The sequence below is a fragment of the Molothrus aeneus genome, chromosome 18 (genome assembly GCF_037042795.1).
Source record: "Molothrus aeneus isolate 106 chromosome 18, BPBGC_Maene_1.0, whole genome shotgun sequence".
NCBI classification, from domain to species: Eukaryota; Metazoa; Chordata; class Aves; order Passeriformes; family Icteridae; genus Molothrus; species Molothrus aeneus.
In genome coordinates this window covers 3,713,605-3,727,718 of record NC_089663.1, presented here as the reverse complement: position 1 = coordinate 3,727,718, position 14,114 = coordinate 3,713,605, and the positions used below count along the sequence as shown (strand labels likewise).

At 48.5% G+C, this 14,114-nt stretch overlaps 1 protein-coding gene and 2 non-coding genes across 3 annotated transcripts in view; all 3 read right to left on the bottom strand.

The window, feature by feature from the left end:
• Window positions 1–8,193, bottom strand: part of PXN (paxillin) — a 41,919-nt gene extending 33,726 nt beyond the window's left edge. Inside the window, exon 1 of the mRNA XM_066562197.1 lies at window positions 8,101–8,193. Coding sequence (XP_066418294.1) covers window positions 8,101–8,113 — 13 coding nt within the window. The 5' untranslated portion in view covers window positions 8,114–8,193. The remainder of the gene's footprint in view (window positions 1–8,100) is intronic.
• A 4,173-nt stretch (window positions 8,194–12,366) lies between these two features.
• On the bottom strand, window positions 12,367–12,507 carry LOC136564534 (U4 spliceosomal RNA). Its single transcript, XR_010784723.1, has one exon. It is a non-coding gene; the product is annotated as a U4 spliceosomal RNA (small nuclear RNA).
• Window positions 12,508–13,152: 645 nt separating this feature from the next.
• LOC136564535 (U4 spliceosomal RNA) lies at window positions 13,153–13,293 on the bottom strand. The gene has a single exon (XR_010784724.1). It is a non-coding gene; the product is annotated as a U4 spliceosomal RNA (small nuclear RNA).
• Between the last annotated feature and the right edge of the window lie 821 nt (window positions 13,294–14,114).

Below are 14,114 nucleotides of genomic sequence, written 5' to 3'. Positions count from 1 at the left end.
GAAAACAGAAAAAAAACAAAAAAAAGCTGTTTCTGCCAAACAAGTACTGAATACACTGCATTCCATTTCATTAAAACAATTATTCAAAAGCCAGCCAAGAATTACATAAAGCTTCCTCCCTGCACCACCCCCAGCCCCTTCCTTCAGCCCCTCCTCCCCAGCAAACAGGCTCCCAACCCTGCAAGGACAAGACCAAGCACAGGACACTGCTCCAAACACCTCACAGCCCCAATGGCTCTCCCACCCCACACACAGCATTTTCCAGAGCCAAGCAACAGAGTCAGGGGGCTCCAGCAGATCCAGCCAGCCCAGAAGCTCTCAGAGTTTCACACCACCACAGCCACACCACAGTGATCTGTTTCAAGCAGATTTCTCCTTCACATGTGATGGGAAAGTAGCATCCAACAAATGAGGCCCCTAACTAACCCTACTAGAAAGATAAATGATAACCGAACAGATTTTCTCTCAAACTCACAGCAAGGCTTTTAAGTGTGACCCTAAGACAGAAGGTGCTGGAGGCACTGGATTTAAGCAGTTAAGAAGTACAGGAGCAGCATGCCAGAGCAGCTGTGAGACACTGCCCAAGCAAACTGCTCAGAACAGCCAAGCAGCAAATCTCAGATTAAGCACAAGCAGGACAGACTGAAAACCACAAGCTTAGGGTTATAAGAACCTGACTGACAAATTCATCTCAAACTCCACACAGCCACTGCACAGCTCTCAGCCTGACTGACAGTGCTGAGCTCCTCATCTTTCACAGGAGAAATAAAAGGCAGCTTCTTCAGGCCAGTGCAGCTCACCCACTCACAACACTGAGTTGGCCACTGATAAGGGATTTCATGACGTGGATGAAATGGCATTTCATTCCCTCCCCCAGTGCTCCAGCTCCCTGCAGGGATCCTGTCTAACTGCTGGAGCTGCTCACAGCCGGGCAGAATAGTTCCAGCTGTGTGTCACACTGCCTGACCAGGCCTACACAGCCCAGAAAAAGTCTCCCATATAAAACCATAATGAACAGGAGCTTCAAACCAGAAACACTACTCTAGGCACCTTCCTCTTGGGGATCACCTCTGCCCAAAAGGCAGCAAAAAAACCAAAACAAACCAACCCAAACCTAGTCCCAAGGCAGCGGCTGGTGCTGAGAAACAGGGAGCAATGGATGCAACTAATGGTAAAACAAGATGAGCAACAGAGACCAGCCAAGCCATCATCTTATTCCAGTTCATGGGGCACCAGTAGCCTCAAGTGACATGCAGTTAGCCCTCGGCGTTTATGTCTGACCCAGCTGAAATTAGTGGCTTCAACCCAAAAGAAACCTTTTCACAGAGAAGCCCTGAACTGGTTTAGGACCATGAAAGAGGATAAAACAAGGGAGTACTAAGCCCCTAATCCACGGCAAATTATTTACAGCCCTCTTGCCCATGACCTTTTTCTACCTCTGGCTTCTTTCACCATCTCCTGCTCTTATTAAAACTCATCCTAACCACAGTCCCTGAACAACCACAAACTTCCCCATGGCACAAAGTGAAATTCTCTGTTCACCTTCCTCTTCAGCAATGGAAATAAAGCAAGATCCTGTGAGGCATCTAGACAGACACAGGATTAATTCTGTCTGCCAGCTCAGTTCTGTGACAAAAACACGGGACTGGTTTATTCCTGGAGCCCCCATACAGTCTGATTTATAGCTGAGCCATTTAAAGCACAATTCCCCATGCAGAGTGTCTTTCAGAAGGTTTATTCCCTGGAGTGCCATTTACTTTTTTTTTATGTTCTTCAAATGATTTGCAAAATGTTAGAGGTTTAAACACATGCAATAAACAGCAAAAAACCACAAGAAATCAAGCTACACTCCACTGCACGCTGCCAGCCAGGCACTCAGTACCTCACCCAGCAGAGCCATCTCTGCAGATATGCACAGTGAGAACACTGTGAGAAGTGGCATGACAAGCTGCACTGGACAACTTCAGACTATCTCAGCATCATTTAAATAACTTGAACTGAAATTGTCCACAGTGTAGAGACAGTCCAGCACAGGGAAAAAGGAGCCAAGCTCTAACAATGCAGGCTGCCTCCCCCTGTGGCCTGCCATAAGTTCTCTTGGCTCCTCAGTTTACAGTTGTCTCAAACTGCTTAGATAAATTTCCCATGTAAATTCAGAATAGTTACTGTCTGCTAAAAGAAAAAGCTGCATTTGTGTGAGCAGAAAAAGTTTACCAGACTCCTAAACAGCACAAACACATAACCTCAGGGACTCAGTTCCTGTAACTGAAACACCAACACCAAACTTGTTCTGCAGCACTCCAGTTCCCATTTCAACTTGTTTGTTTCATTGGGATTTAAAAACACCCATGCCCAGAAGAGAAAGCACGGATTTTAACACCTAGCTGGTTGCTGCTGCTCTGGGGCCATTTGCAAAGAGAATGAGCATGAATGGGAAAAACAGCTAAAACTGATACAAGGAAGTCATCCCCCACCTCCTATTTTTATGGTATATCTTTAGCACACAACATTCCTTGAATGACTTCATGACGCTCTGTGGTAAAGGGAAAGACGAGGGCAGAGCCACTGCGGGGAACTTAGAAAGGAAAGAAAATCTTTTCTCCCTACTCACAGCTTGTCATAATGGGGGGTGAAGAAAGGATGAGCAATCAGAAAGGCACAGAGGGAATGTTCAACGGGCCTGAGAACGGAATAAAAACTTGTAAATCTAATTTAAACTTGCCACTGTAAACTTTTCCAGCAATGGTGACCAGAAAAGCTTGAAAGAAGCTTTTCAGCTGGAAGCTATTTCAGAAACACAAAGATCTCAACCAACATAACCACACGTTGCAGGTAAGGAGTAATTACCCCTGTTTCACAGACAGAGAAACAACATGCCTTAAGTTAGGGTACATTTTTGAGGCTGTGGAGAAATGGTTACCTTATGCTATATTAAACATAACCCACAGCTGAAGGAGGTAGCCTCACTTCCCAGTCCACTGTGCATGGAAAAAAAACGACTTTGAGAAGAATCAGCTTGCTGATGCAGTTAACTGTCCAACAGTTAATGTGGACACAAACAAAGGAGATGGCCACAGGGAACACCTCAGCAGCCAGCTTAAATCAGGTGAAACCAATTTGAGATCATAACTTATTCTCTAACCCATTCAACTTCAACCAAAGTGGAAAGTAATGCTGCCACTTCTTGCTTCTATTCTGCACTAGTGGATGTAGTAATCCTGCCACAGATGAGACAGTTCCCTACTTAACATTTTACAATGCAATATCCTAACAGTCATGATAACCTGTACTCCCAGGGTTTGTTACTAAACCTCAGTTAGTTAGGACAGGTCTGAAGTGAGCAAGGAACTCATTCCCTAATCACAGAGTGAGAAAGCTTCCCACAGACAATGTCTCACTTTCAGGCAGCTGGAACAGAAGAGCATCTTCATTAACAGCTTCCGCATCAGACAAAAAGGGACACACAGGATCAGTGCACAAAGAGGGAAGCACAGCCTGAGACCAGAGCAGGAAACTGGGACCAGAGTTCCTATTCACTCACACTGATTTTCCACTAGCACTCACAACTGCATTCAGAATCTGCTCTAGCTGTCTCCAAAGCTGCATCAGATTCTGGGTATCACAACTAACACATTAGTTCGATTCAAACTAGATTTGTTTTGTGGCCAGGGACAGCCTTTTTACCCCCTCTAATTTTAATATAAGGGTTTTTATCTGTCAGTCTGAGCAGCAGATCAGAAAACCAACTCTGATCTAAATAGAAATGCATTATTAGTCCTTGTTCTGCTGCCAGACTTTAAAATTTTAGCTGTCATTTCTACAGTTTCACAACTTGTTTCATATAACAGATAGATTTCAAAGGGCATGAGGTGAGGAAAAAGGGGTCCAGAAAAACTGAAGAATTGTGATCCCTAGGAAAGGAAGAAAAAGGAGAGAGAGAGAGAGAGAGAGGGAGATGAAGATGTATGAGAAGTTTCCCATTTGTTTCTCTAGTGGCAGAGATGGTGTCGGAGGATCAGTTTTAACCAGGAGGGCAGCTGAACACTCAGGATAAGTTGACCTCTCCCAGAGAGGGACAAAGGAGCTAAAGACAGCACAGAGTCCAGCCTTTCCGTGGAAATAGAGCAACAAGAAAAGAAGCCTCTCTCTGCATCGCACACTGCTTGAGGCAGAGGACTCCCTGTCTGAGCTGCTCAGGACAATGAAGTCCCTGTTTTACGAGGGGTCACAACAGCTAAGGAGCTGAAACAAGTCAGAACCCCATTGTGCAGAGCATTAGTTCTGTTTACAGCCTTCTCGCCCAGCAGCAGGAAGGACTCAGAAATCTGAGCCAGTAGAAAGCCAAGGCACCAAATTACTTTACCAGTGCTTCCCCCAATACCATTTCCTGGGTGTAGCTGACCTTAAGCAATTTCACAGCAAACTTTAGTCAAGTGACCCCAAAACCCACAGCATTTGACTCCCAAACGAAAGGAACTGAGTCAGAAACAGGCAAGCATCCCCCTCTGGAGAGGGACAGACAGCACCGCCCTGCAGAGCACAGCAATCTTCCAAATGTTAGGACAGATGACAGATGGAAACACATGCACCTCCCTCCACACTCCCATGAAAAATCAATGGCAAGATTGCTCCCTTTAAAGTCAATCTTGAGAGGATTAAGCACTGAAGAGAGGGTGGATTAGAGTTCCTAAAACAGAGGAAAACAACTAATAAAGCAAAATCTCTTGTGCCCTTGAACTATGCACCCAGAATTTTGAAGTCAAATTGCTAGAAAAACTTTATGCAAAAGAAAAATCCTTCTAGAAGTGAGAAAGCACACCTAAACAAAACAGCTCGCAATGTAGTTGACGTGGACAGCCAAAACAGTGCCATAAACATGTCCCCATTAAACAGATATAACTTCTTTGTAGAACACCTTTTACAAGCTCTGGTGAATGCTGTTTTGTTTTTGGTTGCAAAATCCAGTTTAAAAATATTTGAAGCCTTTGAAAACAATTTTGTTTTTTAAACAGCAGTAGAGAAGTGAGAATTTCATCAAATGAAAGCTTCTAAAAGCCATTTCTGTCTGGAGTTACCAAAAGGTTTTCCAGTAGTATTTGCAAACAATCCTTTCAGAAAAAGGCTGTAAAAAACTTCTGGAGTCAAAATCAAAACAGTACTCTGACTAAAGCAAATGTAAAGTTTCTCTTCTCCTACTCCTCTCACCATAAATACGTGACAGGTTCTACAAATTAGGTTTCTTCCTCTGCAACAAGCAGATCCTAACGGATCTGTTCCCTCATACTACACAGACAAGGCAGCCCCACAGTAACTCAACATCTCATTCAGTGTCTCATATTGTCTGAAGTGAGAATGTGTGGATGGTCACTTGTGTGCTGGAAGCACAGGCTGTGCTTTGGCAATCCCCTGAAAGGGCCAAGAACCCCAAATCTGGATTCTCACTCTTGAGGACAAAGCTGTGCTCTCTGTGCCAATTTACAGCACTGCAGGACGGCAAATTCATTCAGCAAACTTCCTGTCAAACTCCAAGCACATCCGCAAACGCGCTTCCTCAGAGAGACTGCAGGGACTCAATCTGGAGGGAGACAAGCCCAGCCAGCTGCTCTCCTCCCCCTTCCCACCACGGGCTGCTCCAGTTTCCATCCAGCCCCAGCACTGCGTGTCCTGGGCCACGGAGGCTCCCCCAGAACAACTGGGTGCACAGCTCCAGCCTGCAGAAAGTTTCCTCTGTGAGCTTCTTCAACACTGGGGGAGGGGGGAAATGGGAATGAAGATTTTTTTTTCAACTCCAAACGAATCCTCAAAGCAAGACAAATCCATTCTCATACATTTCATAAACTCTCCAGTCCAAGAACCAAACTGAGATACTTCTGGACCTCCATTTTACAGTGGACATGTGCACACTGATCAAATGCTCCAACTCTAGGGAGAGGGAGGAGATTTTTGATAAAGGCAGGGAGTTAAGAACAGACACACCAATGGTCTCTGTGAGGGGTTCACTCCTGCCCAGCAAGGCCTTTCACTCACTGCTCATTTCTGCGCCACACAGATTGAGAAGCGAGGCATGGAAGTATCTGAGCTGATTTGACTTGACATCAACTCTGAACCTGCAAGTCCCAGCTCAATATCAAACTCCTTTTGGGCCAAAACTGCCCCTGGAAGCAGAGCAGCTTTGTCTACATGGCACTGTGCCTGAACCAACAAGTCCTGCCTAACCAGCTTGACTCTGGACAGAGCCAGTGCAGACGTCTGTATCCATGGCACAGTTAATCCACAACTCAGATAATCCACCCATAGATAATGAGGAAAGAAAAACAAACAACTCTCACTTGAGTTTGAAAGTCTGACTTATTTCAGGGGAGTTGTATCAGCACGGCACAGTTCCATTATGTGTGCATCCCAAGGTGAATGGCTTTAGAGCAGTAAGTGAGCCATTTTGGGCTAACAATGATTCACAGAGGGAAAACAGCTGGTGTGCTTTTCCGTGGTGAATTCTGTACACTACAGAAAAGCTTACAGAGAGAAGGGGTCACACTTTGTTTTGTTCAGCTGCCTACAGTCAATTAGATCTTGTCCAGTCTGAAAGGCTGTACAAAAATTGAGACAGATGCAGTGTAATTAAGACTTGATGAAATCAAGTTGCTCAGACTAAAAGTTCTAACTTCTGGTTGTCCCAATATACTTCAGAGCTCAGAAAAACAAGCCAGGCACAATTTCAGATCTTTTTCACAATTTCTTTGCAGTTTACCTCTAATTCTCCTAGAGAGCAAAGAAAAAATGTTAAGGGACTGCAGCAGCCTATTCCAACAAGTGGGAAGTCACAGTACCACTGTTCAGGAATGCAGCTCTTGCAGTGGGCACAGCGAGGCTCCCATGGTTTACTGAAGAGCATCCTGCTGAGACACTAAACTGGCCCTACACAGACCCGTATGCTCACCTTGAAGTGCTACTCAAGTCAATACACAGAATCCTGGGTGAATCCTGTTCTGACTAGCAATGCATTCCTGAACATGCTAGGAACTCGCACCACATCTCCAAGAGATAAGCAGAATGAGGGATATGAGAAAAGGTAAACAGAGCTGTCTCCACTTAAAGGAACAATAACCATGAGAAGAAGCTGCAGTAGAAATTACTTCTGTTTCCACCAACAGCTACTTCACTAAAGCAGAGGGTTTCACTCCCCAAGGATGACTCCTCCATGGGCACACCTTTCACCAGAAAGCCACACAGCAGATGGACTCCTTGCCCTGTAAGTTTTATCATTAGCCCAATTCAAAGTCTGTTTTCTGAAGGTGTGACCATCAGCTTAATGTCAGCACCATAATGTGAGCTTCCAGGTCCAGAAATAAACCTGCAATTTTCTTGGACTATATGTCGACAGGACGTCTGGTTTCTATTAAAGGTAGGATGGAAGTAACGGATCACAGCCCCTCCCCAGTGTCTGATTTAATCAGTTTCATAAGCGGAACTCAGTCGTCCTAATGCCTCCCAGAGCACAAGGGATTTTGGCAGATCCACACCCTTTCCGGCTTGGTACCAAAGGAACTCAAATTCTCTAGATCTTTCCCTTGAGACCAGTTGCCTGACATTTCTCCATTACACGGTTTCGGGAAACCAAATAATGCAGCCCACCTGGGAGAGGCAGAGGGAGGACAAGGATGAGCTCCGAGCCCGGCTGGGCTCCGCTTATCCCCCCAGGGCTCCCCACTCCATACCCGCGCAAAGTTCAGATCTCGCCCAAGAACGGGCTGGAGAGGCTGCGGCGGGGCAGGGGAGGCGATGTTTGCTGAAACCCGAGCACGCTCCGCGCTGCTGCGGGCACAGGAGCGCAGGACGCCCTTCCCGGCCGGGACAGCCATCGCCTGCCCTAGCTGCGGGCGGGCGGCGGCCCCGGGACAGCCCAGCCGCGGGGGCCCGGGCGGGGCGGGGAGCCGGGCTGGCCGGCGCGGTGCGCGGGGAGCGACACGTCCCCGGAGCCACAGGCGCGGCCCGAGCCCCGCGGCGCCGAGGGGCGCAGCGTGGCCGGGCGGGCCGCGGCCGCCCGGGGCGCGGCGGGGAGGCGGCCCCCGCTGCGGGGAACCCGCGCAGCTCGGAACTCACCCAAGTCGTCCATGGTGCCGCCGTGCCCGGTGCCGGTGCCGCCGCGCAAGGAGCCGCTCCCGCCCCGCCGGTGCCGCCGCCGCCGCCCCAGCGCCCGCAACTTTCCCGGCCCGCCCCCGCGCGCGCCCGCCCGCCCGCCAGCGCGCCCCCGCCGCGCGCCCCGCGCCGCCCCCTGGCGGCCGCCGCGGGAACCGCCAGCCCGGGCCGGGCAGAGCAGCGGGGTCGGGGCCCCGGGCTGGGAAACGGCCCCGGGACCGCCGGGAGAGGCCGCAGCGCCCGGAGCCAAGCCTGTCCTGCCGCACGGGAGCCGTCCCGCTCCTGCGGCCCCGCGCGCGTCCGGGACTGAGCGGGAACGCGACACGAGCCCCGCACTGTGCCCTGCAGGAGCCTTTCCCAGAGGAATTGTCCTCCCGGTACACTGATGCGGGCACACCGGGATTATTGGGTGCTGCGGCTGTGCCCCAAAACCTTCAAACAAACATTTCAGAGCCTCAGCTGATTTACCCCATCCCAGGGAAGCAGGGCAGCAGAAACCTTTCCTGACCAATTTTCCATAAGCTGTGGCCACCATACAGGAAAGTCACCAGCTACTTCTCCTTTGCTGTGTTCAAGGACTATAACAGCCCACCTGGATTTCTCATGTGATGATCTTGAACCATCATTTCCCACATGCTTTTCCTTTCAAACATCTATAGAACAACACTCCAAGGCAGCAAAGTCCTTGCTTTGTCTGAGCCACAGCACAGCCCAACCCTCATCTGATGAGTGTTTCCCACTGTGCTCCAGCCAAGTTGACATGCAGTAAAGGCAGTTGCTCTGCCCAAACGTTCACTTCTTAATCTGATGAGAGCTACACCAAAAAATATCAGTGTGGGAACTGCCAAGGATCCAGGAAACATGACTCTTGTAGCTCTTTTCCTTACAAAATTACTACCAAGCCAGAGAATGTTCCCAGAACTGAACAGCACATGTCCTGTTGTTGAGCTGAGATTACGGAATTGTATTTCCATTAAACAGAGACCATGAGGTCAGCTGTGAGCAATCTCCAGTGCTGTATTTTTCACTCTCTAGGCACAAACATGCCCAGTTTCCCCTGCTAGCACAAGTCAGACATCATTATTTCCTGTGTTAAGTCATGCTTTAATGGGAATTATCGCTAGGGGGGCAGGGAAATATCTCTTCCCTCATCCCAGCCAATGCTTATGAATAGTCAAAAACCTCCAAGAAATTCATTCCAGCTTTTACTCCAAATACAGTTGTATTGGAGAACTAATATCCTTACTGAGATCTAAGTACAACACAAATGTAAGTAAAGACTTTCACTGCATGCTTCACCATCCATGCCAAAGATCTCACCTGACATCCCCCTTGCTGGTCTGCCTCAGCAAAATGTAAAACATTATTTGGAGGGACTGTTAAATTTTCTCAAAATCCATCACTGGCTGTACAATGACAACTTCAGGATGCGTGTCCCCAGGTGGAGCAGCATAAACCACTAGCACTGACTGGTCACAGAGCAGATCTAAAGTCATTAGAAATATGTCCTTTCCTGGGGTCTGCATGTTTCCTCCACCAACATGTGACAAGCATGTGCCTCAACTTGGGTTGTATTTTTACCTCTGCATAAATAAAGTGCCTGCTGTGCTCTGTTCATATTGTAGCCTGGTATGCAGTTTTTATTTTCAGCTTCCTACGATGTCCTTTGGGAGTCTGGAAGTGAATGTAAATCAAGAAAGCAGTTTCTATTGTGTCTCAGGGCTGAAAATAAGCTGTCATAAAACCAGCTAGGGTTGCACCCACAAGAAATGGGTTATGTCCAAGATGCTCAGTGTTAAAAACTAAAAAATAAAGTCATTGTTTCTAAAGCTTTGCCTATGGCTTGTGCACTGCATTGAAAGGTGGGGTGGAAGGCAGGGCTGTCCCATGAGTGATACTATCCTCTAGGCATACTGCTTTTAAACCAACCTGCTCACAGCCAGGTGCTGTTCATAACTGAATTCTTCACACATTGACATTTCTTACCTAAAATTGCCAGTCCCTAACCCTCCCACGAGAGCTGAAGGAGTAGGGGCAGGTTAAAACCCCAGCTGCTGAGGCAACTCCTCAGTGGTGTGGGCTCAAGCCCTGTCCTTCCCAATGCCTTGAACTGCTGTTTCCTCATCATTGACCTGCTCTTTGCCTCAGACTCTCCCTGACTCACAAACACCTGCTTGCTGCTAGAAATACACAGCCTTCCTCTTATGCTGTGCCCTGTGCTGAGACATTTTGATTTACCCTTGTCTTTCACAGAAGGTGTAACAAGAAGTTACCACCCCCGTTTGCAGATGGTAAACAGGGCTGGGAACTGGAAATGAAGTTATACAGTGAGTCAACATCAACAAAATGTTGAACTTTAGGGCTTCCTGTCTCCACACAATCCATGTTCAGAGCATTCCTGAGTCCACACAATCTGTGGCCAGAGTACTTGCTCAAGGCATCTTTCCCTCTTGTTGAAGAGTCATTTATTTACCAGTTACAGACCAAGTCCCTCAAAGGGCAGCTTAACCCACTGACCACACACAAGACCCTCAGAGTTGATGGATTAACATCCACCTGTGCCTTGTCATTTCAGACTGGCTGCCAAACAGAGGAGTGATCCAAGCTCATTTCATAACACCACCAAAGAAAAGCATCATTATTTTCAATCGCTGTCAGAGAAGAGAAATGAAACTACACTGGCCTGTGAGGCATGTTTAGAACTTACCTGTGCACTTTCCAGAGAGTGACTTGAAACTGCAGAGCAATGACAGCACCTTCATTGCAGTGTGTGCCCTCTGTGCTGTGCCACATGAACATCATGCAAGGGCATTTTGCTCTTTCTTCAGGTGAATGCAAGGGAAAAAATTTCAATCAGAGCTTTAGGTTTCAGGCAATAGCAGTAAATCACAACATGCAACTCCCACATTCGAGGTCCAACTTCACACTTGTTGAAAGGATCTCTTACAGCAAAATTAACAAACTTGGTTTCTGGATGTAGGACATTGCAATGCAGATTGAAAGCACCACACCAAGGCATTATCACAGACAATTCTGGCAGCATAAATGAAAAACAACCAAGTGATAAATCCAATACTTACCAACACAGTTTATAAGAATCGAGAAATTACCTGAAGTGTATGACTCACTGCAAACTACATATGCCTTTGCTATTTACCAGTGTGACTTATTCTGCCAAAGGGTAATGGTATCCCTCTGCTTCAGGGTTTGATTTCAAGTGATGTTGCTGGCAATAGGAACAAATGGGGAGACAAAGGCAATCTATGAGGTTTCACTGTCACTCTTGGTCACTGTTGTGTATGATATCCCAGCATGACTGAATGTTATTTTTAAAAAATAATAGTAATTATTAAGAGGAAACACTGATGTTCACTACTAAGTTTTCTACTCTACCAAAGTTCCAAGTAGCTGCCCAGCTCAGGGTCTAAGGGCAGGGCAGGAGCATCAGATGGCACACGTGGATCTGATTCTCTGCCCATACAGAGCATGTCAGAGGCAGGCTGTCAGCAGCAGAAGGTTCATCTCACTCACACAGAGTGACAGAGGGCAGCTGCTCCCACCTGCAGCAGAGCCCCAGCCGAGCTGCTGGGCAGTGGTCACTACTCTCCCTCTGCAGGGCCTGCCTAGCAACTCAATTGCTGCAAATTAGGAAAGGATGGGTTTACTTATAATAGGCGTTGGCACCAGTAGCTGCTTTTTCCAGAGTAAAGGTTTCTTTGTCAATAAAGAGCCTTTTTCTATTTTTTTTTCTTAAAGCAAGTGATGTCAATAAAGAATTGCACACAAAATGGAGTTTACAGTACTTTACACTAAGTGTTCCCTAATGGGTTTTAGAGGACTTCTGCAGCTGGGGAAGCACGATTCAGACTTTCCCTCTCCCTAGATTCCTCCCTTCCTGTTGAGAGGCTGAGCTCTCCTAAGGATCCTGCTCTACAAGAGCTATTCCAGAAACCTTTCTCCCGCACCTAAGCCCCTCCACTTCCGTTTTCGCTGACCGATTCATTTTTCAGTAATTTTGAGAGAAAAAGAAACGAGCTTTTCATTTAACAGCGCCCTCATTTTATTAAACCGCTGTTTTGGCGGCAGCAAACCAGGACAGCGCCGACAGAACATAAACCGGATTGTCTTCCCTACTAGACTTCTCCAGTCGCGAGATAGAACCCACTCAATCACACTCTTTAAACTGATATCCTCTCTTGATTTTCATCTATTTTTCACCAGAATTTTCAGTCTCCGTAGAGACTGTCAAAAATTGCCAATGCCGACTATATTTCAAGTCGTCATGGCGGGGTATTGGGAAAAGTTTTCAATTAGCAATAATCGCGCCTCGGATTAACCTCATTGGCTACGATACTGCCACTGCGCAAAGCTGACGGGGCTAGCCCGCCGCCGCCGCCACTGGCCCCGGGGCTGCCGCCCAGCTCGCGGTGAGTGCCGCCGCCCGCCCGCTCCTGCCTGCACCCTCCCGGCTGCGCCCCCCGCCTGCCCCGAGCCCCCCGCGCTCCGCCGGGACCGGGGGGGTTCCGTTCTGCGCTCCATTCTGGGCCCCCGGTACACCGCAAAGGCTGCTGGGAGGGAATATGCAAAGTAAGCGTGACGTCACGGCGGGCAGCCCCGCGCAGAACGAGAGGGTCCCTCCGCGCATCCCCGGTGTACCGAGCCCGGGCAGCCCGGACCGTGAGCCCCGGCCAGCCCCGAGCGGCCACCGCGCCGGGGAGCGCATCCCAGCTCGAGTCCCTGCCCAGCATGCCCGCGCCTGCTCCAGCACAGGGCACTGTTTAATAAACTGAGCGCGCTTTTCATAAAGAATTCGGTGTCTTTTTTTTTTTTTTTAACGTGCTGAACGAGAAATTATCAATGAAACTAGACGTGGAGTGACGCGTATGCTGAGTTTTCCCCACTTCTAAGAATAAGACTCTTAAATATGCCGAGTTATCCCCACCTCTGAGAACGAAACGCTTGAATTCATGCCCTTACATTTTTCTGGACGTCTATCTTTTAACCACGCTAGATCCGCCTCCGTAGAGGCTCTCAAAAATTGCCAATGCCGACTATATTTCAAGTCGTCACGGCGGGGTATTGGGAAAAGTTTTCAATTAGCAATAATCGCGCCTCGGAATACCCTCATTGGCTACGATACTGCCACTGCGCAAGGCTGCCATGGGGCCGCTCCCTCCCGGCACCGGGGCCGCCGCGCCCCCGCCGCGCTCAGAGCGTCTGCAGAGGGGCCCGGTGCTCCCCGCCCGCAGCCCCCCGCCCGCAGCCCGCACAACACTGCGGCACCCGGGGATGGACCGGGAGGCCACGGAGGGATGCACCGGGGGCCCGTGGCACCGCCGGGACCCGCGGAGGTTGCCGGGAGGGCAGTATGGTAATGAGCGGCCGGGAAGGCGCTGCTCGAGCCGGGGGCATTGCCCAAAAATCGCGGGTTTCCATCCTGGGAGGAGCGGGGCCGCTCTCGAGGAGCACCGGGGAGAAAGGGCGTCTGTCGGGTGCCACCAAAGCAAAGTCATCACCCAACGGTTTAAAACACGTTTAAACTCCTAAAGTATAGATCACTGAAAGTCGTTTAGACTCACGAAGCTGCCAAAAAGAAGGCTGCGCTCCATAGCTAAGCCCAGGGGCAGAGGGACAGGCAGGGTGGCACTGCAGGATGCTCTTCTCCCTTGTGATCACAGAATTACACACTGGTACACAGACGCTCAGGCTCACCTGGTTTTTTAAATTACTGTAAGAGACCAAAAAAAAAAAAATGTATTAAAACTTTCTGCAATGTTTGGAACTGTTTAGCAAGAGCTCTTTGGTGAATGCATTTGAAAAGCAGTCGAAATCTTTAGAAAGAGCACATTGTTTGCAAGACTGCTGGGCATCCAGTGCACCAGGCTGCTACCATACAGCAGTCTGGCCTTCCTCATATTATTTGTTCCTCACAAATATAAGCCTCATTTGAAGAAAAACAAAGCAAACACAAAACCCAA